This window comes from Papilio polytes, unplaced genomic scaffold, assembly GCF_000836215.1.
Source record: "Papilio polytes unplaced genomic scaffold, Ppol_1.0 DF824047.1, whole genome shotgun sequence".
Classification (NCBI taxonomy): domain Eukaryota; kingdom Metazoa; phylum Arthropoda; class Insecta; order Lepidoptera; family Papilionidae; genus Papilio; species Papilio polytes.
Genome location: NW_013525157.1, coordinates 3,061,529 through 3,089,199, shown reverse-complemented (window position 1 = coordinate 3,089,199; position 27,671 = coordinate 3,061,529). Strand labels below are relative to the sequence as shown.

At 34.7% G+C, this 27,671-nt stretch overlaps 3 protein-coding genes across 4 annotated transcripts; 1 reads left to right on the top strand and 2 right to left on the bottom strand.

The window, feature by feature from the left end:
- Window positions 1–968: 968 nt before the first annotated feature.
- On the bottom strand, window positions 969–1,610 carry LOC106100342. The gene has a single exon (XM_013279166.1). The coding sequence runs from the start codon at window positions 1,566–1,568 to the stop codon at window positions 969–971; it is 600 nt and encodes a 199-aa protein (XP_013134620.1). The 5' UTR covers window positions 1,569–1,610.
- A 151-nt stretch (window positions 1,611–1,761) lies between these two features.
- LOC106100513 (uncharacterized protein DDB_G0284459-like) lies at window positions 1,762–3,588 on the top strand. 2 transcript variants are annotated; one of them, XM_013279379.1, is made up of 4 exons: window positions 1,762–2,010; window positions 2,092–2,292; window positions 2,535–2,699; window positions 3,362–3,588. In XM_013279379.1, the coding sequence occupies exons 1-4, from the start codon at window positions 1,834–1,836 to the stop codon at window positions 3,521–3,523; spliced, it is 705 nt and encodes a 234-aa protein (XP_013134833.1). In that variant the 5' UTR covers window positions 1,762–1,833; the 3' UTR covers window positions 3,524–3,588. The 2 variants fall into 2 exon arrangements, with proteins under 2 accessions (XP_013134833.1, XP_013134834.1); XM_013279380.1 differs by having other exon boundaries at window positions 2,092–2,278; window positions 3,362–3,463.
- Window positions 3,589–4,900: 1,312 nt separating this feature from the next.
- LOC106100785 lies at window positions 4,901–27,466 on the bottom strand. Its single transcript, XM_013279810.1, has 4 exons — window positions 27,279–27,466; window positions 19,603–19,646; window positions 11,763–11,830; window positions 4,901–6,925 (listed from the first exon to the last, which is right to left on the bottom strand). The coding sequence occupies exons 3-4, from the start codon at window positions 11,805–11,807 to the stop codon at window positions 5,219–5,221; spliced, it is 1,752 nt and encodes a 583-aa protein (XP_013135264.1). The 5' UTR covers window positions 11,808–11,830; window positions 19,603–19,646; window positions 27,279–27,466; the 3' UTR covers window positions 4,901–5,218.
- Window positions 27,467–27,671: the final 205 nt, after the last annotated feature.

Here is a 27,671-nt window from a genome sequence, read left to right as displayed (position 1 = left end):
ATAGCCATACTAGTTTTTCTCAGTAATGCAGTTTCTATCAAGAAGCCTGGTATTTTGTATTGATTACAGTGCAGACAATATAATGAAAATCAAAAAGTCCATTCCAATTTTGTAAAATATTGTTTTCTATTTACTGACAGCAACCAAGTATAATAACTAATAAGATCTGTTTAAAGCAACCGTAAAAAGACTTAAGTTTTAAAATGTCAATTATTGGAATATTTATTATTTGGTGGTCATTTGAAAAATCATAGTAAGTTGTTATAGACCTACAGGGATCTTATGACAGTTTTCAATAGCAGTTTTAGATAGCAGAACTTTTCATGGGGTATATTCTTTGACTTTAAATTGTAAGTCAACTGTTGCTATACCTGCAGAATATTATTGATGTCTATTTTCTTATAAAACAGAATGAATGGGATGGTTATAGTTAGCTTGTAATCTTTCTCAATGTGTTAAATGTATATTCTTGTAATATTGCCATTTTTTGATGTGGACCATGATACAAGTTGTTTTTAAAGGTTTTAGATAATTGTAATTTTGTTTATTTAATATTCGGCAAGTTATTGATGTTAGTTTATAAAGTTTTTTAGACGTTGAATAATTTTAATTATGCATATACCTTACTATAGTATTTAATCATTTTTTTATACTGTAAAAATCTACAATAGTTTTCCAGTTGCTTTTTGTAAAAATTAATAATAAACAATAAGAACTTTTAAGTACAAATAGTTGTAAAAAATTAAACTTTTTCATGGATGTGATTTTGTAATTAAAATTTGCTTACAATAACTAATGTCAGAAAATACCATAAATCGGGTGAATGAAAAAAAAAATAAAATTTAGATATTTTTGTTTAATCCAAGACTTTTATTTCAATATTTATATTTCAGGACCTTAACTTTTTAATACACATTTAATACTGTTATTTAATTAAAATCGTTTTATACTTATATATAAGATTTTTCTCAACTCAATTCAACAATTTCTTCAATAGACCATATTCTGTCGAATTCTTTTTTTAAAGCATGAATCACTGTAAAATCAGATGTAAGTAGAGTAGAATCTCTGTTACAATTTACTCTTGATATTTCGTAATCTAACGATCCAAGTACCGCCACTGCATCTTTACATTCATCAATCGCGTCTATGATTATAAATTCGTGTTCCAATTTTGGCGCTAAATTAACTATCTTCACAGCAATTCCTTGTTTCACAAGTCCTTGCACTATATCTTGGTTGTCGGCGTTATACAACACTATTCGTATAACTACACAGTTTCTCTTATGCACATTTGAGAGACATTTGGATATAGTATCACTGTTCAAAGTCGGTAAGCAAACGTCTATTGAACGACAAGCGTGGATTACCACATAGTAAATGCACAACAGATTGTTTGTTCCGATTTCTTCCGACTTTTTATCATCTTCTGCTCCGTAGAAAAGCACCTCGTTTATACTATCACAATGTACACTGTTCTCTGTTTTCAATGTTGTCATAAATGTAACGCATTTCAGCAATGCGGAACCCGTCGCATTAATAAAAGATCTCCAATTGGGTACATTCATTTCGTTGATGTAGTTTCCAATGTAAATTGTTAAGTTTACGACGTTTTAATTATGCAAAGAGGATGACTTACAACACTTGGACTTCTTTTACGGTGGTTATTTTTTTTTCTTAAAAGAAAGGTAAATCGAAATGTCTTATTGAATGACAGCCGAGTTGTAAAACAAAATATAGATTTTTATATTTTGTTTAAGTTTTTAGAATAATTTTTATATATCTTTACGTTGTGAATGTATTTATATTTAATTTAGCGGTTGAAATATATAAATGTACCAATCGAGAGCAAGAAAGCCATCTGCAAATGTACTAAAGCCAGCTGGATTACCTGCACCTAACGATATCAAAGAATGCAGGGTAAACGTTGATGAAACACGAAAACGCAGTAAAAGTAAATATTGTATCCCGAAAAATTTGCGGTACGATTTAGAAAATGCTTTGGTTAATGTATGTATTAAATGTACGCCTTGATAAATAAAATAGCAAAGTTTCATGTATCCAATATCGCTGTGCTATTTTGCTTTTCAGTTGTGCGACGTATGGTTTGAAGAAATTAAGCCGTATTTAGTCCGAAATAATGTGAAAGTACACGTTCAAGATGATGAGGCGAATACAGGATCTGGTGGGAATAATTGTACAACACCTGACGCTGTAAAGCTGACTAGAAACCGAAGCGCTATTCCTGAAAGGACGAATTGCTCGCATCTTGATCCAGGTGCTGCTTCCGATGTACGAATTTCGTACCTGAGATTCAACTAACTTATATCTACATAAATTATATAAACATTTTATTGTACCAATTTATTTACGTTTCATAGGAATGGATTAGAATCGATTTTTTATCTTGGTCCCTTCTAATACAGTTAACCTATTCGCTTCTTTTGATTAATCGTAAGAGTCTAACTACAGACAAGGTTTATCTGTACAATTTATATTGATATAAATGATATTATAACTGTTGTGTGGTATAGCTTCGTCTTCAAGCTGGTGCACACTCTGCCGGCTGTTGTACAACGCGTCATGCGGCATCGAGAGCGCGATCGCACAAGCCGCCGTCGCCGCCCCGCCCGCCGCTGCGCCCGCCGCCGCGTCCGCCGCCGCCCACGTTGCGGATACCGCCGCTACAGTTATCGGAGGCAAGACACGCAAATCCTAATAGCTTCACGAAGGTGCCACATGTGCTCGTTACAAGTGGAGGAAAGCGTCTGTACCTATGTCTTTGTCATGTGCAAATTGCAAGGAAAATTAATTTGAATGCCACTACAGTCTTTTTGAATTCTTTTAGTAACAATACTATCCAGGCGACCTAATGTCTACTGTAAGCCGTATAAGACAAACGGTAACGGCACACAATACTCCACTTTCCTACATCGCGCGTGCGATCAGCAACGCACACAAAAAGTAATTCGCTGCGGAAGAATGTTCGAGCAGCACGCAACAACATTCATTCCTAGTATATGTACTCAATGCACTCATCTGTAGCCAACTGATGCTACAATTTTAAACTTTCACAGCTTATAAAATACACAGATCATACATAATATTGATAATCGACATTCTATTCAGTTTTTTTTAAATAATTCTAAACATTAGCATAAAATATCTTCTACGTTTGATTTGTACCCTTAACGGCTGATAAAATTAAAAAATCTATTATTGAAAAGTTGCTAATTTCACTCTGTCATTTAACTATGATTGTGAATTTAAAACAACTATGAAATACTTAAAATAATTATAACATAAGTATATCTATAGAATTACGTACACATTCGTAACAGCGTACTATGTGTTTTTTCAGAGCCCCAGCAATGAAAACGTAAAGAAGTTGCCAGCTAAACGTCGTGGTAAAAAGAAGAGGCGTTCTAATTCTCCGATAGCGCTCCGCAATCACCATCGAATACCCCGACTGTGCAATATGATGGGTATTAAATCTGAAGCCGCCAAGCTTGCCAGATATTGACTGGCTATCGGTTTTATAAACTGACATGTAAGTTGGTAACCCATAGTAACAACTCTTGCGACATAGTATAAAAAGTCTGAGTGTGGCGGTTAGTATTGCCCATTTGCTTTGTTTTACAGACTTATGTTACTTTCACAAAAATGAAACTTTTTAATCTTCTGCTTCCATATTCATTAGGTGCATCGGTCGTTGATTTTATGACTATTTATCATAATGCTTTAAAATTTTGTGGTTTATATGGTTTACAAGTTGTAAAATTCAAAGCCAGAGTTTGCGACTTTAAAATTTGCCAATTATTATTTCTTAAATAATGCTTATAGCTCTTCGTTTTCTTTTGATATTAATATTAATTTCCTTTTATCTATTAGTAAAACTCTTATTCTATTACTAAAATAAAAGTGAATTCTGGGTTTATTGTTCACATTTTGAAATATATGTTTTATTTATAATTAAAGTTTTCTTTTCGATTTCAGGTGAGTAAAGTACTGCGGCAAATTAATGAAAGCTTCTAAATTAGAAAACAATATAGACGACAAATACATTTACGTTTTTATCATTTTGTAAATATAAACTAGTATATTTTTCTGAATAAATTCTTATTTTCATGATTTTATTGTGTACGTTTTATTGCGTTTCTAGTTCACAGATACATAACTATTTATTGACTATAATTTTTTATCGGACAGTAAAACAGTTTTGCCAAAGAAATTTACTTAGGTGTATTGTTTGTAATTAAAGTCTACGTAGATCTTATTGCCATGACAAGAACCGCCAATAATATTACCACCTTGGTATACCCTGTTCAGTATATTCTTGTATCTTTACCCCACAAACAATATGAACTTTGTAAATATGCATTTAAACTCGATCTTTATTTAGGTATCCTAATTTGCTTACACGCGAGAGCTTCTTTTTATTCATAGTTTTATGGCTAGAAAAAGTTAATTTGCTAAGTTTCACCTACATTTAAGTGAGACGTGAGACTATAATTGTCTTCTCTTCAATAAGACAATGCGCTGTGCTTTCTCATAATTCAGCCAATTAGCGTTGCAAGGTGCATAAGGTTTGAGATTTCGCATCGCTATCCGCGCAGTAAACCTGGAGATAAAACTTTATTGCTCAAGTGCAATGTCAGAGAAATTTTCATGTAAAATTAAACGAACAAGAAACAGCCGTGTAGTAATCAATCTGGCGGTTGCTGCATGTGCAATAAATCTATTGCAAATGTTAATTTAATAGCAGGATCTTCATCTACACTATGATTCGAAATCTGCGTTTGCGACAGTATCTTTTATTGCTGGATTTATTAACGTTTAGTGACAACGCTTAATTTCTGCCGTAATATCGTAGTGGAAAGGAACATAAATAAATCACGACAATCGCACACGACACTTTTAATTGGTACATAGCTTAAGGACTATTTTTCCTTACTTACGACTCTTTACAATATTACAACAAACGCATCGACTATAACGGCCGTACAGGGAGTGATTTTCACACGAATAAAAATAATTTACAAAAAAGCAGTCGAACATATACATCACACACTTTAAATAACTAAATAAATAACTCGCACGCTGGCGCGATTCGATCGCGACCGCGGCAGCGCGGCGCCGCCCGGCCGGGGCCGAAGCCCGCACGCTCTTTGGATCCGAGAAGAGTTTATGGAACGTCCTTGCGTCACACCTTATTCCCCTAATTCGTATGCTTCACGTAATCCGTTTCGTAGTACGCGGGGGCACCGTGCGCCCCTTTCCTGTCCAGCGCGCGAACACGCACGAAGAGGAACGCTGCCACCAGCGACGCGACCACCAAAACTAGTAATAACATCACCAGACCCGCCACGAATGACGGCACAGACATACAGATCGTTTCTGGATCCGTCGCGGGCGATTGGATAACTACCGTTTCATTGGATGCGGCGTTGTTTAGTGCGAAGTTGACGTCTCCCGGTGCCACCACCTGAATTATTCTACTCGTGTTCACGTCGGTCATCTCTTGAGCGTCACGCTTGTATATTCGTACAGGGGAGGATGTTTCACGTCTCCTCCTGACTCCGACTAATCTCTCGGGCAAATCTTCTACAGACCTAGGCCGACCGCCTAACGTCGCAAGATTGCCGTGACCCTCGTCTTTCCTCTTGACCGTGTTGTACACTCCGCGACGGCCCGGTGGTGGGGGTGGAGGTAGATTGACTTCGTCGTCTTCTCGTGTCGGAGCCGGTGACGACGGGCTGGGTGCATTTGGCGTTGAAGATACTTGCACCTGTGGAGCCGGTACGGCATCGTCGCGTTTTTCTGAGAATGAGCCAGTAGCATCTGCCGGATGTCTAGGATCGGGGAAAGCTGCGGGCGGCACTCCGTATTCGCTGTGCGGTGCCGATGGCGGGGGGCCATATTCGGCATGAGGTGCATTCGGTAAGCCATATTCGCCGGCGCTCAGGGCATTACCACCAAGCAGTGGCACTCCATAGTCGGCACCCAGTCCGCACTTGGGTTCGGGACAATTGTATCGGCAGACTTGGATCACACACTGGAAATGAACGTTCATCGAATCTGGGAACTTGAACGCTTGGAAGTATGCAAAGGATACCACTGAGGCAGACGGTCCGAAGTTCTTGATTTTTTGGAATTTGCTCATGATCTTTGGTCGGACCACACATCCATATTGATCAACCAGTTGTATAGGAGCTCGTTTACCATCATGGGCGACACAGTTACGGACTAGCATGTCGAATTTGTTTTCGTCATCTTTTATTGCAAGAACCATGGTCATCGTTTGCCCGATTTTGACAATCCCAGATACTTCGGAGGCCCAAGGTCCCTTCCCCACTTGTATTTGCATCCAACATTGTAAGTTGTCTCCGAGAAAATTTGCCGTAACAGCATGTAACATATCAACTTGGAAGGGCCTAAATGTAACCGCTTTTTCGTAGAAATCATACCAAGTACAGCGCAATTTTCTGGCCTGATCCCAAACTTCTTGCACGTAAGGATCGTATTGGACAATGATCGTATTCTCGACGTATGACCCGCTGGGTGTAGGGCTGCCATATGTTGCGACATTGTGATTTGCAGAACTTGACATACCACATCGGTTTAGGAATATTTCAAAGGTGGCACTCAGATGGCCCGTCCCTGGCTTCAAGTGCATGCAAGCAGGGTCGCTGTAGAATCCCTTGGAAAATATCATACCGTAGAAGGGTCGATCGAATTCGATGTTTACCCGCATGTGTGTTTTCTCGCATTGTACCTGCAGATGTTTAATTTTGGGGCTATCCGGTGTGGCCAGTGGCCAGGGATCATCGCTGTGTGTCGGCGCCAGGGGCGGGCCGTATGCGCCGCCCGCCCGGTGCTCTAGAGGTAGCGACGCGGAGTCCACCGGAGGTTCGCATGATGCATCCTGAAAACGAAATTTATGTATTTATTAAATTTACGATAAAGTATTGTTTTGCCCCAGGTATAATTACTTTTATAGGTTTTCGGATATCGCAAGTGTTGTACTGTCTAAAAATGATATTGTATGTGAAATTTCGCTTTTGCTCTTTCATGGAAACTTATTAAAGGCTTGCTAGCGCGGGTGCAGGGTGATGTGAGATAGCAGCGCTCAGAGCACGCATGGCTGGCCGCGGAGGAGCACATTCCTCACGACGTCGCAGTCTACTTCGCACCACGCGACGGCTGAGCCGCGCCGGCCGGCCCGGCGCTGCTTACCGACTTTCTACTCTGACGGATGGTAACCAGTAATTAATATATTAATCAGCGCGGGCAAGTCTCGAAGTTTTACTTGAAAATTAAAAATTATCTTGTTACGTTTTTGAACAAATAAATTATTTTCACACTTGGCATACTAAATGATTTCTAACTCCGTCATCTATATCGTTTGGATTGTTTTGTTTTTATTTTAATCTATGGTACTTATATGATAAGACTTCACGTGAATAAAGCCATCTTAATGTAAGATGTGCCCAGAATTTAAAATTGCTACGATGATTTTAAATAATCTACCTAGTTAGATTCGTAATATATGGAGTGAGAGTTGGACCCAGTGCGCGGACTTGTGCACGTCTCAGAGGATCGACAAGTGCGGAGTAGTAACACGGGAGCGCGGACGATCGCATTTTCTAAACCGGTTAGAAATTACCTACTGCTCGATATCTGTTGCGGAAGAAAACGCCGGACCTTTGCCGATAGACGGCTTTCTTTATAGGCAAAAATAGCATTGAACTTACTATTGCAATCGGAAATAAAAGCTATTCGTTTAGCGTTAAAAAACTAACAAATCTGAGCATAAAGTATTACAAGTGTACATATTTGTAAGTACACATGTACCGCTCTTTGAATCAAGTTCCTAACCGTTGTTAAGATAGCTTTAAACGTGAAGATAATCTTTACAATATAGATGTCACGGCTTAGACATAATGGTTACACGCGTTTAGACTCGACGGACCACACAACCTCTAAACTAATAGCTTTTACGCAAAACTATGCTTTAATTCGATTAGGTAAATACTATATTTGATCATCATGACTTTATCAAATATGCCGCATCTAAATAACAACGGTGTCCGTCATCTAATGACATTTACTAGATATCTGCCTGCCACTTATGAATTAATTAAAGCATAAAGAAACCGGAAATCAATTCATTTTTTGCTCTCACTGGAGTCAAATGTGCTTTTATTTTTAAAATTAAAACAAAATTATGTCAGATATTCCTATGTGCTATAGTTAAATTACTTCGTTGTTTATGTAGGAAAAATGCTCATGATTTCACTGGTGCGTATATGAATTAGTCATAATAACGATGTTATACTTAGTCAAAGTTTGTTCACATAAATTGCTTGACTTAATCTAAAAAAAAAGTTTGCTTCGTGTATTTTTGCATTCTGAAACTTTTAAATATAATATGGTTGCAGTATCTTTAACATTATATTTGTAAATTGTACAAACTCGGTAATTGTGACAGGTTGTACACTCGGCTGAGCAATGTGTATACCTCCTCCCCCCGCCGCACGCGGTGTGCACAGAGTGACAGGTGACAGGCGCGGTCAGCCCACAGTCGCACGGGTGAAAGTCATCACCGCACCGCTTCCGTTTCCTTTGAGATATCACGCTCAAAGTGAGCTTAGATTATAAAGTTAGCCCTTAGAAGGCACTGTTTAACTCTTGACATAGCCATCTGACTTTTACATCGTTATATTTCCCATTTGAATTCAAATTTTAAACGACGACAGGAAGTGATAGAATAATTTAAGGTTTCCATGAATTTGACTGCTTATAAGTTAGGGGAGTTTTTGTGTTGTAGGGAATTCGGCGAACGGAAGTTTATGGAAAAGAATGGCTTCTTTTGCCTTACTGGCAGACGATGATGTCTGCTTCGCCATGCATACAAGATACAAGGTTGATGAATAAAATATCAAAGTGCCGCAAACCTACGTAAAATTAACAATATAAGTGTGCTATCATTACAGAAAATGGGGTTACTTAATAAATGCTTTAATCAAATTGAAGTATCAAAAATGTTAATGTAATTATTTAATTATTACACACTAGCTTTTGCCCGCGACTCTGTCGGCGTAGTATTAACAAAACAAAACCAAGTAGTCTATGTGTTCTTCCAGACTATCTTCTATATCTGTGCCAAATTTCATTAAGATCCGTTCAGCCGTTTAGGCTATAAACTCTAACAAACATCCATCTAAACTTTCACATTTATAATAGTGTAGTATAGTATAGTATAGTATAGTATAGTATAGTATAGTATAGTATAGTATAGTATAGTATAGTATAGTATGATAGTATCATTAGAAAAACATATTGTTCGTACTTAAAACAGGCTTTGTTTTGGGAAAATACGATTACCTAACTACCATTGTTACTAGTGTTTATGTATACTCAATTTTCATTACTTTAAAATGAAACTGAACGATGACCGGTTGCATCATCCGCCGACAAAGCTTTGCTGAGAAATTTTGCTTCAGCGAAAGTGCTCGTTTAAACAGATATTTAGTCGGTCAACGACTCACTGAGAAATTTGCTCTACCATAGTTCGTGAACTTGAGTTACGCAATTTTCTCGAATAACTCTTTTACTTAGAATCCGAAAAGTAATAGTCAACTGGTCTTCAAAAACTTAAATCTCTTTGATACTTTAACTTGTATAATTATCACTATTGTAACATCAGTTAAATAATAACCAATAGATTATATTACCAGTAATTAAATTTAACTTTTATAAGTTAAAGAGGAATTAAAATCAAACTTCTGTTTGTAGTATATTCGATTATCTACATAGTGACAAAAATATTTCTTGTAATTCTAACATCTTATAATTCAAGTAAAGTCTTGGCGTACATTACTGATTTATATAAATTTCCTTTTGTCACTTTCTTTCATATTTCAAATCCGGCTCCGTATTTTCACTCATGACGCGACAAAGCCTATCATTGAGTCACGACACGCATTACCTCTTAATGATCACATCTCTACGATATTAACTTTACAATAATGCTTGTGGCATACAACTTTCAATTCCATAAAAGGCACGACGATATTGTATTGCGCTAAACGTCTCTCTTGACAGATGCTCATAACTGTACATATGTATGTACGAGTTTAATCAAAATAATTTACCTAATTGTAATACTTTGTGACGATATTTCAACTAAATTTTATACTAATTTGACCTATTTACTTCATCATTTAATATATTAGTAAAGAAAACTTTAATTAGAGTTGTCAAAATAACTATGAAGATGTGTAAAAGTATAATCACTATTCAGCCTAAATTATCATCGCATCGCATTGCTATATTGAAACTCCTTATCAATATGCGTAAGGGTAATTCGATCACCGAAATATACAAACTTATACGTATCAGCGTTTATGCAGTTAGTTTCCAATTGTCGGGATGTTTTGTGGATGTGATAACGGAATCATTAGCCTAGTTAAACGCGAGTAGAAAAAACTGAATAATCTAGTATTTCTCGCCGCTGTACTGCACGCGCCGATACGTTCTGTTCTACGAATGATTTTATACGCGTTAAAACTTCGAGATTGATTGGTGTACTTGAAACGGTATTTAATGTGATGCACTAGTCAGTCTTGCTATCATAATATTGCTGTCCTCATTACCGGTGAAAAAAGCAGAGATAACAATATTGTTCTTATTTCTTACAGTTGAAATTTTAGGTTAGACTTAAACTGTAACATCAAATAGTATGCTATTAAAGATAGAATAATGATACCAAAAATTAGGATTTTGAAAAAATTAAATGATCAATTTTTACTGATCCTTTTTTATTTCGTGCTATTGCTTATTTTATACAATTTGACGAGAATTAGCGAAAAAAATGTGAAGGGCCTTTTGAATTAATTCTCAAACTAAAATTATTTTTTATCACCTAATATTACCTCACAATTACGTATATCGTAAGTCGTAACATTGAATCTTGGATAGTAATCGTTAAACTGTTTTCATTAAGGTAATATCTGCTTAGGATAACTGTCTTTAATAAGCTACAGGCGTTAACTTAACTACCAAGAAAGTGTGCGTATGCGTAGCGAGCTTTTAACGTTCCGATTTTTTTCAGTTTGTCTCTCATCTCTACTGCTAAACAAAGCACAGTCCAATCGAAATCAATAAATTGTTACTAATTTAATAGTTAATAATTTCGAGACCAATGCTATATTTATTTATTATTCATACCTTCGCTATTTCCCAAGACATGAAAAAATCAATGTTTGTATTTTTTACTCAATTAAGCTCGTTTGTAACAAAATTACTTTAAATCCTTATTGTATTCAAATTGACAAATATTAACTATCATTAGTATACTTTATCAGTTTGATTTTGTACAAAATTAATGAAATTTAAAATGAAAAAAACGTAATATGTGAAGTCATGCATACTCAATATTATTTTTGATCTAAAGAGTAACGTGTAACGTTAGCATTAACGCTACATAATGCTGTAAACTGTTATTATATTCTGACCACATTTGCTGTTGACTTGAAAAACGGTATCGCTACAATAGACGGTATATCACATCATTAACACTGCACCACACTCTAGAGCGATGACAAGCGAAAATATTAAAATCGTTCAAAAAGAATTTCATATTTGAAACATAAAGACTAAATGAAAATTATGAAAAAATACATCCAAGGTCTGTTTGTAAAAGTATATTGAAAATTTGGTTTAAATTTTCACCCTCTATTAGTAAAATTTCGACTCACCCGTATAAGGAGCGCGATCGCCAGTAGTAGACTAGTCCTCTTCATAGTACAATGCGGCGATCGACAGCCTGCAACCAACGAACACGATCAGTCGAGCACAAGAGCGGCCCGCGCGGGCAAGGCCTAGCGCAGCGGCGGAGTTACGGCCATACCGCTGTAGCGATGACTGCACTAGTGTTGCCCCAACCTCCCCCTACCTCCCTCAGCCCCACTACGGCAAGTGGGGCTAAGTGACCCAGTGACCGAGTGCAGCGCGCCGTGCCGCCGGAACTGCACCGGTTGTGTTTGCGGTTGCACTGCGCGTGCGCCGATCCTCTGCAGCGAGGAAACCGCGCGGCCTTCACCTTACACGAAGGTCGCCAATTCATTCTTAAATATATTCTTATTCATTTGTTTTATTTTAGAAACAAAAAAGGATCTTTAATTGTTTTGGTTTTCGTATAATTTCACAAAACATCTTCGTCTGTTTTGTTACAATTTAACTTGTTTATACTTTATGTAACTGAGATATTTAAATGCGCAAATAACTGATCTTTATAAAAAATTTCATATATTTACATGACTTATATTCTATTTTTCGCGGCACGAAAGGTCTTGATTGTTTATTTCAGATTTGTGCGTTTTTTTTATTAATACGAATGGAACGCTAAGGAACGCAGTTCTGTCGACGTGCGGGCAGGCGCGTCGACGATTTCACCCTATACTGCTGGTTAGAAAGTCTCATCTCGAATCGAGTCTCCAACATTGCTTCGCTATTGGACATATTAAGTCAATGTAACGGAACACGAAACATCTCTTACTATTTTATCTTCTTAAAACATTATATGCTAACGCAAGTAAAATATTATCAATTTTATATGGTAAAATTTGGGACAATTCACATACAAAATTAAAAGCCGTTGTACGGTTTCTCTTTACGGTTTTTCTATTTAGATAAAATGTACCTGTATAAGTCCGTAACTATTTAGCATAATTTAATGATTAAATTAAAATAAAATGAATGGAAGGATAACGATTTGAAGACGCGTCCTGTTACAAATCGGCATCGACATCGCAAACTTGGTTAGAGAAGACTATAGAAATTTAATAGAATAAAAAGTAAGCGAAGCTTTAATTATCCCTAACATTCTAACATTTATTAACTGTAGTCGAAAACTAAGCTTCCTTAATGTGTACTATTAAAAAACAAACAAAGATATAAATAAAACACAACAAAGGAGGTTGTATTAAACCTGTCCATGCGAAATTGGCGTAGTTATATCAATGTGTTTCGTGACGGGTCTAGTTGCCGGTGATTTTTTTCTCGTCGGCTGCACCCACCTGACTGGAACTAGGCTGCCAGTTACTTGTAAGAAAGCGGACCCTCGACAATTTTCTATTTTCATATAATCTAAACGCGTATTATTATAATAGTTTGCATTAAATGAAATTATTGTCGGGTTAATCAATCAAAACTCTACTACTCGTAGAATATTTTCAATTACACGGAATACGAAGAAATGGATACGGCACGCGAGATGATTATATCAAAAATAACAGCTCAAATTTAGCAAAATCAATATAAGAACATCGAACATTACATTTTGTAAGAACTGTCAAACTGTTAAAAGCTATTTCAATAAAAGAATACTGTTATTACAATGCAAATATAACACGTATAAACCTATTCATATATTTCTAGTCACGATTAACTCACTTCTTTGACAGGTTAAAAAAACTAACGAATTAATTTACACAAAGCTTTAGCGTTTGCTTGTAACGAAATGATAGATGATTTTTGATGAGATATTTAGTATTGATAAGATTCCATTAAAGTGAAATTCCTAAAAATAGTAAAATTGGTTATACAACAACCGGAATGTAGTGTACAATTATTTGAGAAATGGAACTAATTGCTCTGTCAAAACAGCCATTAGTAGACGTCAGTTTGGGAGTGGACAGCTTTATCCAATTTACTCACACATAGATCAACGTCTAAATTCAGTGAAAGCTGATTTGTTATTTATGAGCTATGATTCTTTAAAAATGAGAGGAAAAAACATTGTTATTAAAATTAACAATATACAAGTAAATTGTATTAACAACAAAGCGAAGTATTTAATTCCAATACATCAAAATTAAAACAGAGTATAGAAGTTAAAAATAACATCTATAAGTTAAATACAAATAATATTAATTCTAATAAAATTAAATAAAAAATTGTTCGAAGTTTTTTAGTAATTTTCTAATTTTCTATACGATATTCTATCTATACTATTATAATAAAGCGTAAACACACACTTCTTTGTTGCCTAAGATATCAACAATTATAGCACATTTTTGAATAATCCTTTTTTTAATAAAAAGCCCTACACTTACGTCTCGCTTTAGGCTATATAATTTCACGCCATTCAATTTAGGGGGTAACTATTTTGGATAAAATCCCTAATGTGGGACAGAGACCATAAGTTGCTGCCAACATCAAGGAAGCGAGGTTGCCATGGTTTGTCATTTTGACATTTGCAATTGTAATTTGACACATGTAAACAATATAATACATTTTTCATAATTTTATGCGGAAGAAGTCGCACGGGAACAGCTAGTGTATAATATAAAGAAACATATTTATAAATATGTATACTTATATCATTCACAATACTCGCGAATGATTTTATATTGTGCGCATTATACACGAAACAGACACTCGTAGTCATGTTCAAATTTCACACGAGATGATCGACAAAAAGTGTCGTGACTCGCCGCTTTTTATTCAACTTTCGTTTTCTATCCACACTTATGTGTAACTTCACAAGTCAATACAATCGTCACTTGTAATCACCATTTTGTATAACAATCAACTTTTTTATCACCGGATTATAATGGATAATTTCGTAATTGGTTACACTTTTCAATAGCAAGAAGAATAAAGAGAATTTAATCGTCAGTTTTCTAGAGATGCCGTTATGATTGTGCACTGCCAGTGCTCGTAACTGGCCGCGAAGAATTTTTTTTCTACTAACGATCGTAATATTTGCAAAATCATGGCGGGAAATGCAGTCCAACGTTTTACGTTATCTGTAGCATCTTCTAAAAAGATTTCTATTTCTGTGTTCGCGTCTGTCAGTTAATACTAAAGAAAGTAGTTAAATGTGGCGCCGATTTTACACGCTTATCATTTCAAGATAATTATAACGAGAATACCATTAGAAACAAAAGAAAAAAAGAATTATAACAGATTTGAATGTGCAATTCGAATTTCGTGTCTTCAATTCCTTATAAACATAAGCACTTTTAATTAGTAACGAGTTACTCGTAAGTTTCTCTTAATGACTAGGTATAGTCCGAAAATTCTGTACGCTTATTGTTGCAGCGTTAGAAAGTGAGTGAGATTTTCACGCATTCCGAGTTAGGTTTAACAGCGCCCTTGACTATCTCATATCTAAACGAGCCAACGCTTGTGTGTATAGAAAATGATGTTTTATATGTTAAGAATTCTATCTGCGGAATTGACTGACACAGAATTGAGGTTAAAAAAACTTTTTTTTAATAAAAACCATTTAGACTTAATTTACGAATATTTGGCTTAATTCAAATAAGGTTTAATGTCCCATAAGTGAAAAGATTTGCGTTATTTTAAAATGTACAGTTTTCGATTACAATTCAACTTAGTTTTATTGTTCACATTCTTACAGATTTCTCTCGACATCTCATGTGTATGCAAAAACAGAAAATAATCGTTCACTATTGAAGCGTAACCAACAACAGTATAAATTGCTATCGTGCATCAACACGTTTATTGAATATCTATGAGACGGTGCATCATTAGTTTTGCTGACTTACCTCTCTTCAATCATATATTTGCGTTAAACTCTTTTTAATGAAAAAATGTCTCATTTCTTTGGTAACAAAATATATTTCTTAGCCTACATTTTTCATAGCGTTTATAATAAATCAAAAATTAGTTTCTAATTTAAAGATAAATCTTACTAAATGCATACAATTATAAATAGTGAAATGCATAAATATGAAATGACAACCATGCAAAATGGCGATATGTCTGATTTATTGGAAAAATAAATATTTTAATATTAACATCGTATATTTACGGAGTACAGGAACGTGACAATGTCATCTAGAATGCCTCTATTTTTTATGTGTTGTTTTCATCGTACACAAAAGAAATCTGAGCTCGCAACGGCGGAGTGTGGCCGCATAATCTCCTAACGCCAAATTCTTGCCTCAATACCTCGATACTCGCGCTGGTTGGCACTGATTGATACCCGACGCACGTAATGAGGCGGATTTGCTTATAAACCATCCGTGTATATTAACTACTGATCACAAACAAAATACCAATACAAATTTTTGAAAAATGAGAAAGCTTGCACACGTTTCTGCATCATTAGTTGAGCTTTTCTACATATTTCTTTGGAGACTGGTATTTTTGTGCCAGTAGAAGCATTTAGATCTCTTTCATCTGAATACGGAACGAATCCATATGGAAATCCTAAACTCAATATAAAAATTAATAAGGAGCTAAAATGTCACTATATTTTCATAAAATTACCCTACATTTATTTTTAAAATATGCTGATTAGTTATCAAAATAGTGTTGGTATTTCGACAGTCAATCAGTGTAATTCGACATCGACCTACACCTGCGCGCATTATTTAGTGTGACGTATCTATTAGGTGATTCGACGCTGCGACGCGGGCTCAAGGTTACGTCGCACAACACTTTCTCCGCGGCAGTTCAACGCTCCTCGAATTCTGCATCTCAATATCAATGGCGGAACTCCCGAACGCAAATGCAAATACAAACAAAATCCACCCCTATTCCCAAAGCAATACCATCTAATTTCAAAACTAAGGATATTCAAAGATGATATCCAGCGACTTTAACGTTCAATGCCCATGTTAATGGCACCGAGAAACGTAACGCGTCCCACTTTCTCTTTTAAGCACGCAGTAGTCTCTTTCTTTCGAGTAGCGACCATACATGGGGAAGTGAGATGACGATATGTCAGATAGTGCGCTTGGGAAGCTGGGCAGATCGCTTTCTTCGCCGCACTTGGCATTGGCGGTGCACGGAGTCCGGTAACTTTCGATAGTGCGATTGTCGATTGTGTGAGTTCGTCTCGTATGGTAACCATTTGACTTTGATCGATCTCTGAATCTCGATTCAATTACCTGACGTCGATTGCGTAATCGCATACGCCAACGTTTTGTTGTATATCATTACATTTTTGTTACCTTAACGACGTAATAACGTTATAAGAAGTTAGATTTCAGAATAAGTGAAATAATAGGATGTTTGTTGTTTCAACTGGCAGAATTGATACAAGACATTTTCTAACGTTAAACGAATAATCTCTATAAACTCCTTAAGTCCAAAAAAGCTGTAATGCAGTATGAAAAAATAACTTAATATTTGGTTACTTTACAATTAATTTTCCTTTAAATTTTTCCCGTACGATAGATAGATAAGTAGCCAACATAATTTAACAGTATTTTAACATTTTCTAATGATTTATTAGTAAACAAAATTAACTTCAATTACAAACTCGATACGCTGTTCTACTCCTAGTTTATATAAATAGAATTTGTATCTTATTAAAATATTGGAGCAATATTCTAAGAGTTCTAGTTAATTAGCATATAGCTTGAGAGCTATGACTTATGTATCGAAGCTTTGTTTGAATATTAATAAGGAGCCGATAAGACTTTCCCTTGATATCTAGATTAATTTAAACCCGGTATAGGACCAGAATGTAAGAGACGAATGCAAAGATAATTATTGACGGTTACTGTTAAAATATAGGTAGAGAGATTGATCGTTTTTTATTTTAGCAAGGTAGTGAAATTTATGAAGAAACGAAAGAAATCAAAGCTTTAAGGAATCTTGATCTAGGGTTCGCACAACATAAAAACAAAAATTCTAATTCGTTCCCTGAAGCCAATTTTCACATTTGTAATCTCGCAACCGGAACCTCTGTCTGGAGAAAACTGCATCCGCTCTGCAGCGAAGCGTTACACTCAGTAATTCCCAGACAAATGATACGCGGATATCAAATAACAAGCCATCGTGAAAACTCTCTAAGAAACATATTTTGCTCCTGATAAAAATCCTATCAATCAGGAATAACCAAGTTTAAATTTTCAGATTATATGAATTTAAATTTGTATTTCTGTATTTAAGTATATATTGGATTCCCGTAAAAACTACTGGACCGATTTTAAAAAATCCTTCGCCATTAAAAAGCTTATTTATCTGTGAGTGATTTAGGCTTTTTTACTTTTTAAAATTCCACGATGACGAAATTGCATGCTATAGCTAGTCTACAATAAAAGCGCGGGTAATTTCATTGGGAAGAGTCTGAAAAATCTTTATCTTTTAATAAGAATTGTTAAACAAATAAATCGTTATTACTTGCTTAAAATATGTAAATGTGTTCGATTATTTTTTTTACATTATGCCATTTTATTGTATTCGTTCTAAGTAAACAATTTCTTATAGCAGGACTATTGTGGTTTTCATATTAAAATGCGTGCTACGCACTGCGGTCGGACCTTTCATCTTTTTACAACCCATTAATAGTAGTAAAAAGATAATAATCTGTATTTTATATAAATTAATAAAACTTTACAATTTATGAACATTAAGGAAGATATCAAATTAATTTAACAGATGACGGTTTTGATTATTCATGAAGAAAACTAGAACTAGGCTAATTTTTTAAAGTAGGACGGCAATATATTATAGCTATTTATCATTTTAAATAATGGAAAGTAATAAATCTCATCAACCTATTTATTTAATGCAATCTTGCATTTAACATTAGTCTACTCTTAATTCGAATTCCACCTATTTTTAGGCAAAAGATTCATAACTTAAATACTTGTTGGGGAGACCCTCGTTCATTAGATTGTATTTCGGAAGTTCAGTGTTACCATTAATAAGCATTCAGGTAAGCCGGGCGGCGCCTGCGCCGGGGCAGCGGGTCACGGAAGAGAAAGTCGGTTTATGGTCTCAAGGACGAGTGCGTCGCTCCCGCATTGCGCAACCTCCGAACATAATTGATGCCTTTGCCACTGAACCTTCCCGCGCTATTGTGTAGCAATCATAATGCTGCAGCTATTTAAGGACGTTGACTCCGACACGCTTTCTTTCAACTCATCAAATACTTAAGATGATTGTTACATTTTACTTATGAAATAAGTAGCTATACTTTTGTATCTTATGAAATATTTTCTATGCTTAGAACTGCTGCATTTGAAAAATTAAATGGATTTTAGTGTTTTTGTATAACCGTTATAAGAACGAGAGAGTTGTAAAGGTTATGAGGTTATTTTAGACATAAAAAAGATATGAAAAACATAAATGTAAACAAATATTAATGCGCAGAATTAAACGGTCTAAACACTAATAATCTCCGAGTTACATTTAGATATTACGTTTATCTGTTATTGTCTTCTGTTTAAGATTTTCTCATGCAACATTGTACGTATATAGTTAGAAATTCTAAGATAAAACAAAGACATTAAACTTGAGAACGTCGCGGTCACGATCCTTTAGAGTTCACTTTCACTCGTGTGATTCACTAAATGGCCTTACAGATGTATTACGTAAGCCCCTACTACGTTCCCACTCGCACTTAGGTAATTACAACGGGAGAAAGTCGATATTTCGTCGAGTAATCGAGTACAAAATATGAGTTCCATTTCCGAACTTTTTACGAACCAATTGTTACGTAAATAAATTAAGATCGTATGTTGCGTAACCGAATTTATTTTGGAAATCGTACGTCTTTCTAATGAAACTGGGAAATGAATTAATTCCATTGAATTATTTTATACTTACAATTTTATCTTGGTGGCATAAAGGCACGACAGAGAGATGAAAACCTGTAACAAATAAAATTAAATTAACAGATAATAAAGCAACAAACAAGTACGGATATTATCTAATTGTCTATGTCAGTGAAATCGTCCTTGGTACAACAATGACGTTAAAACAATGAGCTATTTACGCGATAAGCCGACTTCCCGCCTCCGTCGCCGGAAACGCGCGAAAGTGAAAGCATTTTGTTTTATCTGTGCCTGTCAGGTGTAATATAAAATGATAAATTACCTTAACTCGAGCACTATATTTAAATAACTTGTTAAAGAATGTTAGTGACGCACGCATACGCACACGCGTTGTTTTATATTTAGGTACTGAGAGATCTCTTATATGAGAGGCTAAACTATTATTTAACGTCAACTTTTCCAAAGAAACACTATCTATAGACCATTTTACTTCATATCGTAATAATACGAAATAGTTTATGTAACGAAATATAACAGTTTATGAGCGTCGAGGACACAGTTGTTGAACACTTGTTTGAACTGCTTCGATCCTCGACATGTAGGCACTGTCTTTTTTGATATTAGATATTCATAATTTGTACATACATCGACGACGTTTTTAAAATTATCTGATGGAAAACATCGTGATGCAACCTATTCATATCTGTATGTAATTAAAAGAAATGTGTTAAGTCAACCAACATGCAGTGGGCATTCATTATTATCTATGACCTAGTCACTTAACTTAGAGTATGCTTAAAGTCCTTCTGTGAGGACGCATAGTAAGCTGGCGATGACTTAAGAGTATACTATGTTTATTGGTAAATGTCTAGTTTAGTTACAATTAAGGTTATAGATCTTATTGTAGTTCGAATAATTTATATAATAATTATTGTAGCAAATTAGTAAATTGGCTTATAATAGGAATGTAAAGATAAATCTTGTCAAAATATGTCTCATAAAACTAGTTAGAGGAGAGAAGCCGAAGGGCGACAACGACTTGATCTAGTGCATTATTTATTATGGAGGCGATTTCTCGAGCGGTACGAGATTTCTCCACTTTCATCTCGTCTCGCGTTTACAGTACGTGTACGCAACTCAATGATCAATACATTATTCGATTAATCGCCGTTTACGAATTCGTTATATTTTCGATAAGAATTATTAAATCAGAGATTTTTTTCAAGAGAAATTTTTGTACTTTAAATGTGAACTTTAATGTTAAACCCGTATATGTTTATTGTTAATTGAATTAAATGATATGATAACTTAATGTACAACTAAAATAAAAAGTATTTCTACAGTTAAGAAAGCCGAGAGCCAGTTTATAGTAATGTCACGAATTACCTTAATTAATAATAACCAGTTTAGAATGATTTTTTTAATGTTTTCATCGTTATAAATTCTCTTGATTATAAAAAGTGAAATTAGCTTTATCGATTTTTAAAAGTTGGATCGGATCACGGTGAATTACGATTTCTAAAATATTTGAATTTAAAAATTCTATAAACAGAGACAATTTTTTGTACAAGCAGTTATAGATCAAGTATTCGTATGTTTCGTTAAACATTATTCAATACTGTTAAAATCGATAAAATAATCGGATAGATTGGGCAGCGCATTCAATGCTACGGATTTATCTTTCAATGTCTAATGAGTTAATAACGATGTTATTCACAAAAGTAATAAAGTTAGTTAGGCTAACATCTCAGAAACCAATAACCCTGCGGCTATACTTTAACTCAGACAAAGACGAAATTACTTAGTCAATGGGCAAATTAAATATAATTTTATTTGCCTTTCACTTGGCTTATTACCAAATAAATTATAATGTATACTAATCTGTTTCTGTTGCCGGTTTTCACAGATTATTTTAAGCATATCAATTCCAAAAGATAACTAGAGTAAAGATTTGTCAGCCGTGTGAACCCACGGTTAGTGTTAAGAGTAAATCGTACATATAAGTGGCAATAATAGTTACAGATAGTTAAGTGAGACGGAACATCCGGTATAAATTACATCGTAGCTTGCCCAACATAACTAGAGCAAAATAATTTCGTATACTTTCTCGTAACAGGTTTTTATTTGTTTAGTTGCAAATTACTAAAGATAATTCATCTAAACATCTAAGAAACTTCTAAAATATTCCCTTAATTTCTTATTTAGTAAACTAACTACAATCTCTAATTATTACACGATTTAACGAAGGAAATTAATATGTACCGTAAAGAATCTTGTATCAGGTATGATTTTATACAGTGACAAGCTAACATCTCCTAGGTTCTGTTAGGTTCAACTGCTGCATATCGTGGTAAATGATGGCAGTGGAGTTCGACGGTTATAATACAAAGTTATAAAGTGCAGTAAAAGTGAAATGCGTTGATTTTCCCTGCATTACAAATGCGGAGAGCAGGGATACGGGCGCTATCGGCTCGTTATGATCTATACGGGTAAACTCGTTTATTATGCTTATTTATTGAGAATATAAAATCATATTATTCTGCAGTAAATCATAAAGGTACTTTCTAAATGTATTGTTTATAAATACATACATTTATACAGCAACTACGTAGACAACAAGCAAACTATTATGTTATCAAAGGATATGTACAATCCCTGTATTGACGAGGTTTTATTCGCAATTACAGAATCGTTCGTATGTACGAGTATATGGATGTGTCATGGAATTGTTGGATATGGCCTAAAAAGGTAAAATAAGTGAAAGCCTATTAAAATATTCATAGTATTACATGTGTGACATAACTATTATGCGAATAATTTATAGGAAATTTCATATTTATAAAAAAAACTTTTCTTTCAATTCAATATTCATATATTCATTGTTACGAAATACTGAGTTATAAATATTACGTGTTTCATTAAAATTCAATAGAGAAAAAATAACGTGTCATAAAAACTGTTATTTTTAACTGTTTTGTTTATTGCGAATACTATTACCACTTACATGTAGTGGTAAGTAATTATTACGTTAAACAAAAATCTAAAGGGCCTGGAAAATTAGGCGCACTTGTATAAAGTATCTTTTAAATATATTAAAAAATGTATTTCCAAGGCAATGTCGCGGTTACGCTTGGTTTGTGATCATTTCTCCTAAGAAATCTAGTTTCACCTCGCTACGTATCAACAAAATAGACAGAAATAAATATTAAATGGAACACAGATTAAAAATTAAAAGGTTTTCATATGTTTTACGATCCTCGATGTATCTATGGTTTTACTTTCAACTCGATAAAATTTATAAAATAACAAATAAACGGAAATATGCAAACTTTCTTTTGCATTCCAACTGCTTATAGACATGAGATGGAAATCATCAAGTTTTTTTTTCAGACATCGGAAAGTTTCTAACGATAAACATCACACAAAAAGTTTGATTACGGGATGACTTTTAGTTTACTCAGAGTAAAAATAACTACACTAGATCATAACTTTTCAGAAAGTGTAAGAACGAAAATCATCTATGTTATCAAATAAGCCTTCCAGTCTTCATGACAGGGATAGTAATTGCAAAAAAAATACTATTGTAATTTAATAATAAACTTTAGAACGCTATCTCTATACTAATACTATAAAGAGGAAAGATTTGTATTTTTGTATGTATTGAAATAAAAACTACTATACCGATTTAAAAAATTCTTTCACTATTAAAAAGCTACGTTATCAGTGAGTAACATAGGGCATATATTTTTTATTAATACGCGAAGAAAGTCGCGAGCAACAGCTAGTTAGTTATATAAAGCATACAATAAACATACTGATAAGTATTCAACTTTGTAATCGAGTCGCAGTACGGATTTATAACTCGACTTATTTCCCAAGATAAAAGAAAACAAACCCCAATTATAAACCGTGTTTTAAGACAATACTGTTCCCGTAGCGTGTAACATACCTTACTAAGGGCCGTCGTACACGCACAAAGCCAAGAAGTTTACTGCAGCAGACTGATGCCGGCTGCATTTTCTTAGACTTTTTCCGTCGACCATTTAAATCTATGCGTGTATAGAGGCCCTTACATTCGTAGAACAATCATTTTTTCTCTACAACTCGCACTTGTTAATTACCATCGATGTAATTAAGATAATATTCATAAAATGTTTTTCGCTTAACTTAAGTTTCACTTAGATATATAGTAAACATTTAAAACCGAAGGAATATTTAACTTTTGTTCTCTATTATAATTAATGTTAAAACAATAGAACTGCAGACTGCATTTGTTTCAAACGTCACAAATAAAAAAAAATATTTTCTTCTCTTAAGTTGTTTTCTATAATTAAAATTGTCACAATAATATTCGTTTTTAGTGGTTTGTTTTTAATTACTATTCGCTAACCCCGCTAAAGATCGACAAAATCAATAGAGAGAATAAATATTGTAACTGCGGTATATAACATAAGTTGCATTAAAAAATACTTTTAACTTTCAGGTCTAGGCAGATACATAACTCAGGCGCAGGTCAGCAATTTCAAGATTCTTGATCAGAATTAAGATAATTTCGACAAATGATCGTAGCTGTGTCTCCGAATTGATTAAAATCTAGGACGCGACGTTGAATATTCCGATGGACCCAATATTTTCACCGAAGTGTAATTTATGTACTTACTAGCTTTCGCACACGACTCCGTCGGCGTGGAATTAAAAATACAAAAGTAGCCTATGTATTCTTCCAGACTATCGTCTACATCTATACCAAATTTCATCGAAATCCGTTCAGCCGTTTAGGCTACAAACTCGAACAAACATCCATCCATCCATCTAAACTTTCGCATTTATAATTTTAGTGTGATATATGGTGATAATGAAGGCAAGTGCCGTGTAATCGCTGAACCCCGTAACTATGTATGTAATATTATATAGAACAAACGTTAAGAATCGCACAGAGTGGAGAAACACCCTTCGAGAGATAGTCTAGGAGAGAGGTCGAGACCCTAAGGAATGAGGAAACGATTCGGAGCGAGAGAGAGAAAACGTTACCCATCTAGTCTTAACAAATAATGCATTTAATAAAATGTCTAACTCTAAATTACTTTTTATGTCTGCTTCAAGTTTGCAGCTGTTTTAGTACCAGTAAGATGGAAATATCTGGAAAGGATTGTTTAAATAACGTGTCAAATTAGTCGTTGTTCAAAGATGACACGATAGGAGCGACGGGGAACGCACAGACTGACACACTGACTCGCTTTCCATCGCACCGACTTCGACGAGCGACGCCTCATGTGGTATCAACACGCTAACATCATATGTAAAGACGGAATAATTTAATTTAACATAAAAAATTTAGAATATCTTAAATGTTATTTACTAATATTGCTCGTAAACATACGCACAACGCTCGTGGCGTATGTATTTGGTTCTAAAAGGTCCCATTACTAAAATTCAATAGTTTGTGTGATAGTCCATCCCCTAACCACTGCTCTAATGGCCCTTCATTTGTTAACAATTACTAAAATATCTAAAACATGCGTATCAACACACTTAATAATATTTATGTTCAGGCTAGATGAAAATACGCAAAACGTGCTTATTTTTTATATGTTTGCTACTTGTATGTAAATGGTTTATTCGGTTTTAAAAATTAGGATTATTTAAAAGTGTACTTGACGTTGTAGTAATTTTTATCCGAAGATTTTTTATCCCATGAATATTTATTACGTAATTACACATTAAAAATGCTCAGCTTGTGATGTGATTTGCAAGTTTTCGACAAATTAAAATCGCTCATTAACTTGCTTTCTCCGTAAAACTTCCGTCGTATTAAGAATTATCTCGCAAACATATTTACGTGTTAGAAGAGAAAATGAAGTTTTATTTAAGCGCATATGTAACTAATGTAAAAAAATATTTATAAAACGTAATATCTGACGTTCTTTAAACCTTAATTCGATAGTCCAGTATGACAAACAACTAAGTTAATAAATCTACTGAAGTATGTAGTTCATTTCATATCCAAAAATAATACTATAAAAAACAGTTTTTTCCTACAAAAACTCCGTCGAATTAAGGGTTAAATGAAGTCTTCTAGTAAGAATTTTAAACATATTTCTCAACATGTTTCTCAATGTTTAAGTAAATAATCTTAGTTGATGGTAAACCACCGTGAAGCATACAATGTTTCCAAACGCATCTGTTCAGACACAATGTACGGAAAGTCCTACTGTGTAAGATGCGGACGAATTTCGCAACACGCACTTAGTCGCATCTGTAACAACAAGTAACAACCGTGTAGCTTTTGCTGCTACATCCGCTTTACAAATAAGACGCGAGGTTCTACGCTGCTAAATAGATTTCCTTATGCTGGGTTGCTGAAGTTTCTTTTTATTTTATCATAACTTAGTGATTCATAAAGGAGCAAAAGGTTAACATGGTATAGGCTTGTTATGAGTAGGGATGAGTCGCATGTAAGAAGGAGTTAGTTATGAGTGTGGAAGGATACACCGTTAGAGGTAGATCTAGAAAGAGGTGGATGGATTGCGTCACAGGTGACATGATCAAAAAGGGAGTGATGACTGAGATAACGTATGATAGAGATATGTGGAGAACAAAAACCTGCGCCGACCCTACGGGAGTAGGATAAGGAGGAAGGTTATGATGAACCTAGTGATTCATTAGTGTTAGGTTAAAATAAAAATGGAAAGGATTAAAACTCGAGCTCGTAGTAACTCGTAGTTCGGTAACTCATTTCAGAAATTTGTCGAACTAAAAACACTAACGAATGATTAAAAGTAGCCGGGAATCTTGCCATTAGGCATAGATCCTATCGTAGGCATAGATACTTACGTATCCCTGATTTAATTATTATACTTTCATATGCAATAAAAGCGATATTCAATTCTACAAGCTTTTCCTTTTTTTTTATCAAAAATCAACATTTTCGATAAATTGTGACAAAACCGTAATAAAAATGTCAATCTTTAGAAGGTTTTCTTTAAGAGTTATCATTTTGGAAATTCTTTATATTTCTCTTTAATTTATTGTAAAAGAATTTAGCGTCGCTATTACATTTTTAATTTAGCGTATAGACGTTAATGAGAAACCCCGCAAAACGCTTTACGCGAGCTTGTGTGACGCGCGACCTACTTTCTTCGCGCGCCGCACCACATGTCGTTTCTACGCTACCGAACACCACTTGTCTCTTTATACACATCTAGATAAAGAGCATATTCCTATAAAATGTAAAGAACATGTCATGAAATAAGCCGACGCCCATTGTGAGCGCTCAAAACATGCAAATGCCTTTGAAACACGAGCGGAAGATAATTTCGGTTGTGAGTGAAAGTGGAATTATGCAACTTTCTATGGTTGAAATTGTTTCGATAATATTCTGTATTTAATGTTGTATTTTTTAATTATAGATAAACAAGCAACTAGTAAATTTTATTAATATAATGCTACTATTTTATTATACATTTATGGTGGTTTAATGATGATATTGACAATGACTTAATTCGTTAACACATAAATATCTGATCATCGTAAAATATTTGTAAATCAATGAATCCGCTATTTTCAATTATTTTCGCTTAAATTAAAAGAGTATACAAATATTTTGAAAACAACAGCGAATTTTAATCACAAGTCAAATTGTATTTTATCGATAACAAACATAATTGTTCTGATCGGATCACAAATAAGCAATCAAAATCGATCATGTAAAAATCCAAATTTCAGTACCTTTTCAGGTGAGTTTTCAGCACTTCAAGATATCGAAGAAACAGTTTCAGGATAACACAGCGAGCTACCGATCACTGTTCCAGAGTTCACAACACACGTACACAGTCAGTTAGGGTCACTTTCGATTGTCACGGGGTAGGGCAAGCACTGCTCACCTCTCACTGTCGTGGTATGCACTGGCCGCGCCGGCTGCCCACCACAACGTTTTATACGCGTGAAAGTTGCGCCTGGCACGTCACTTCCACTCAGCTTAGATCCCGGATCGAGATTTTGGCGCGGTTCAGCTCGGTTTTGTAATGACGCTGATGTCAGTATGAATGGTTGGGCGGAATGTAAGGATTGTTAAGTCATATGCATCCGGTGTTGCTTAATCCGAGCGTCCGTTTTTAATAT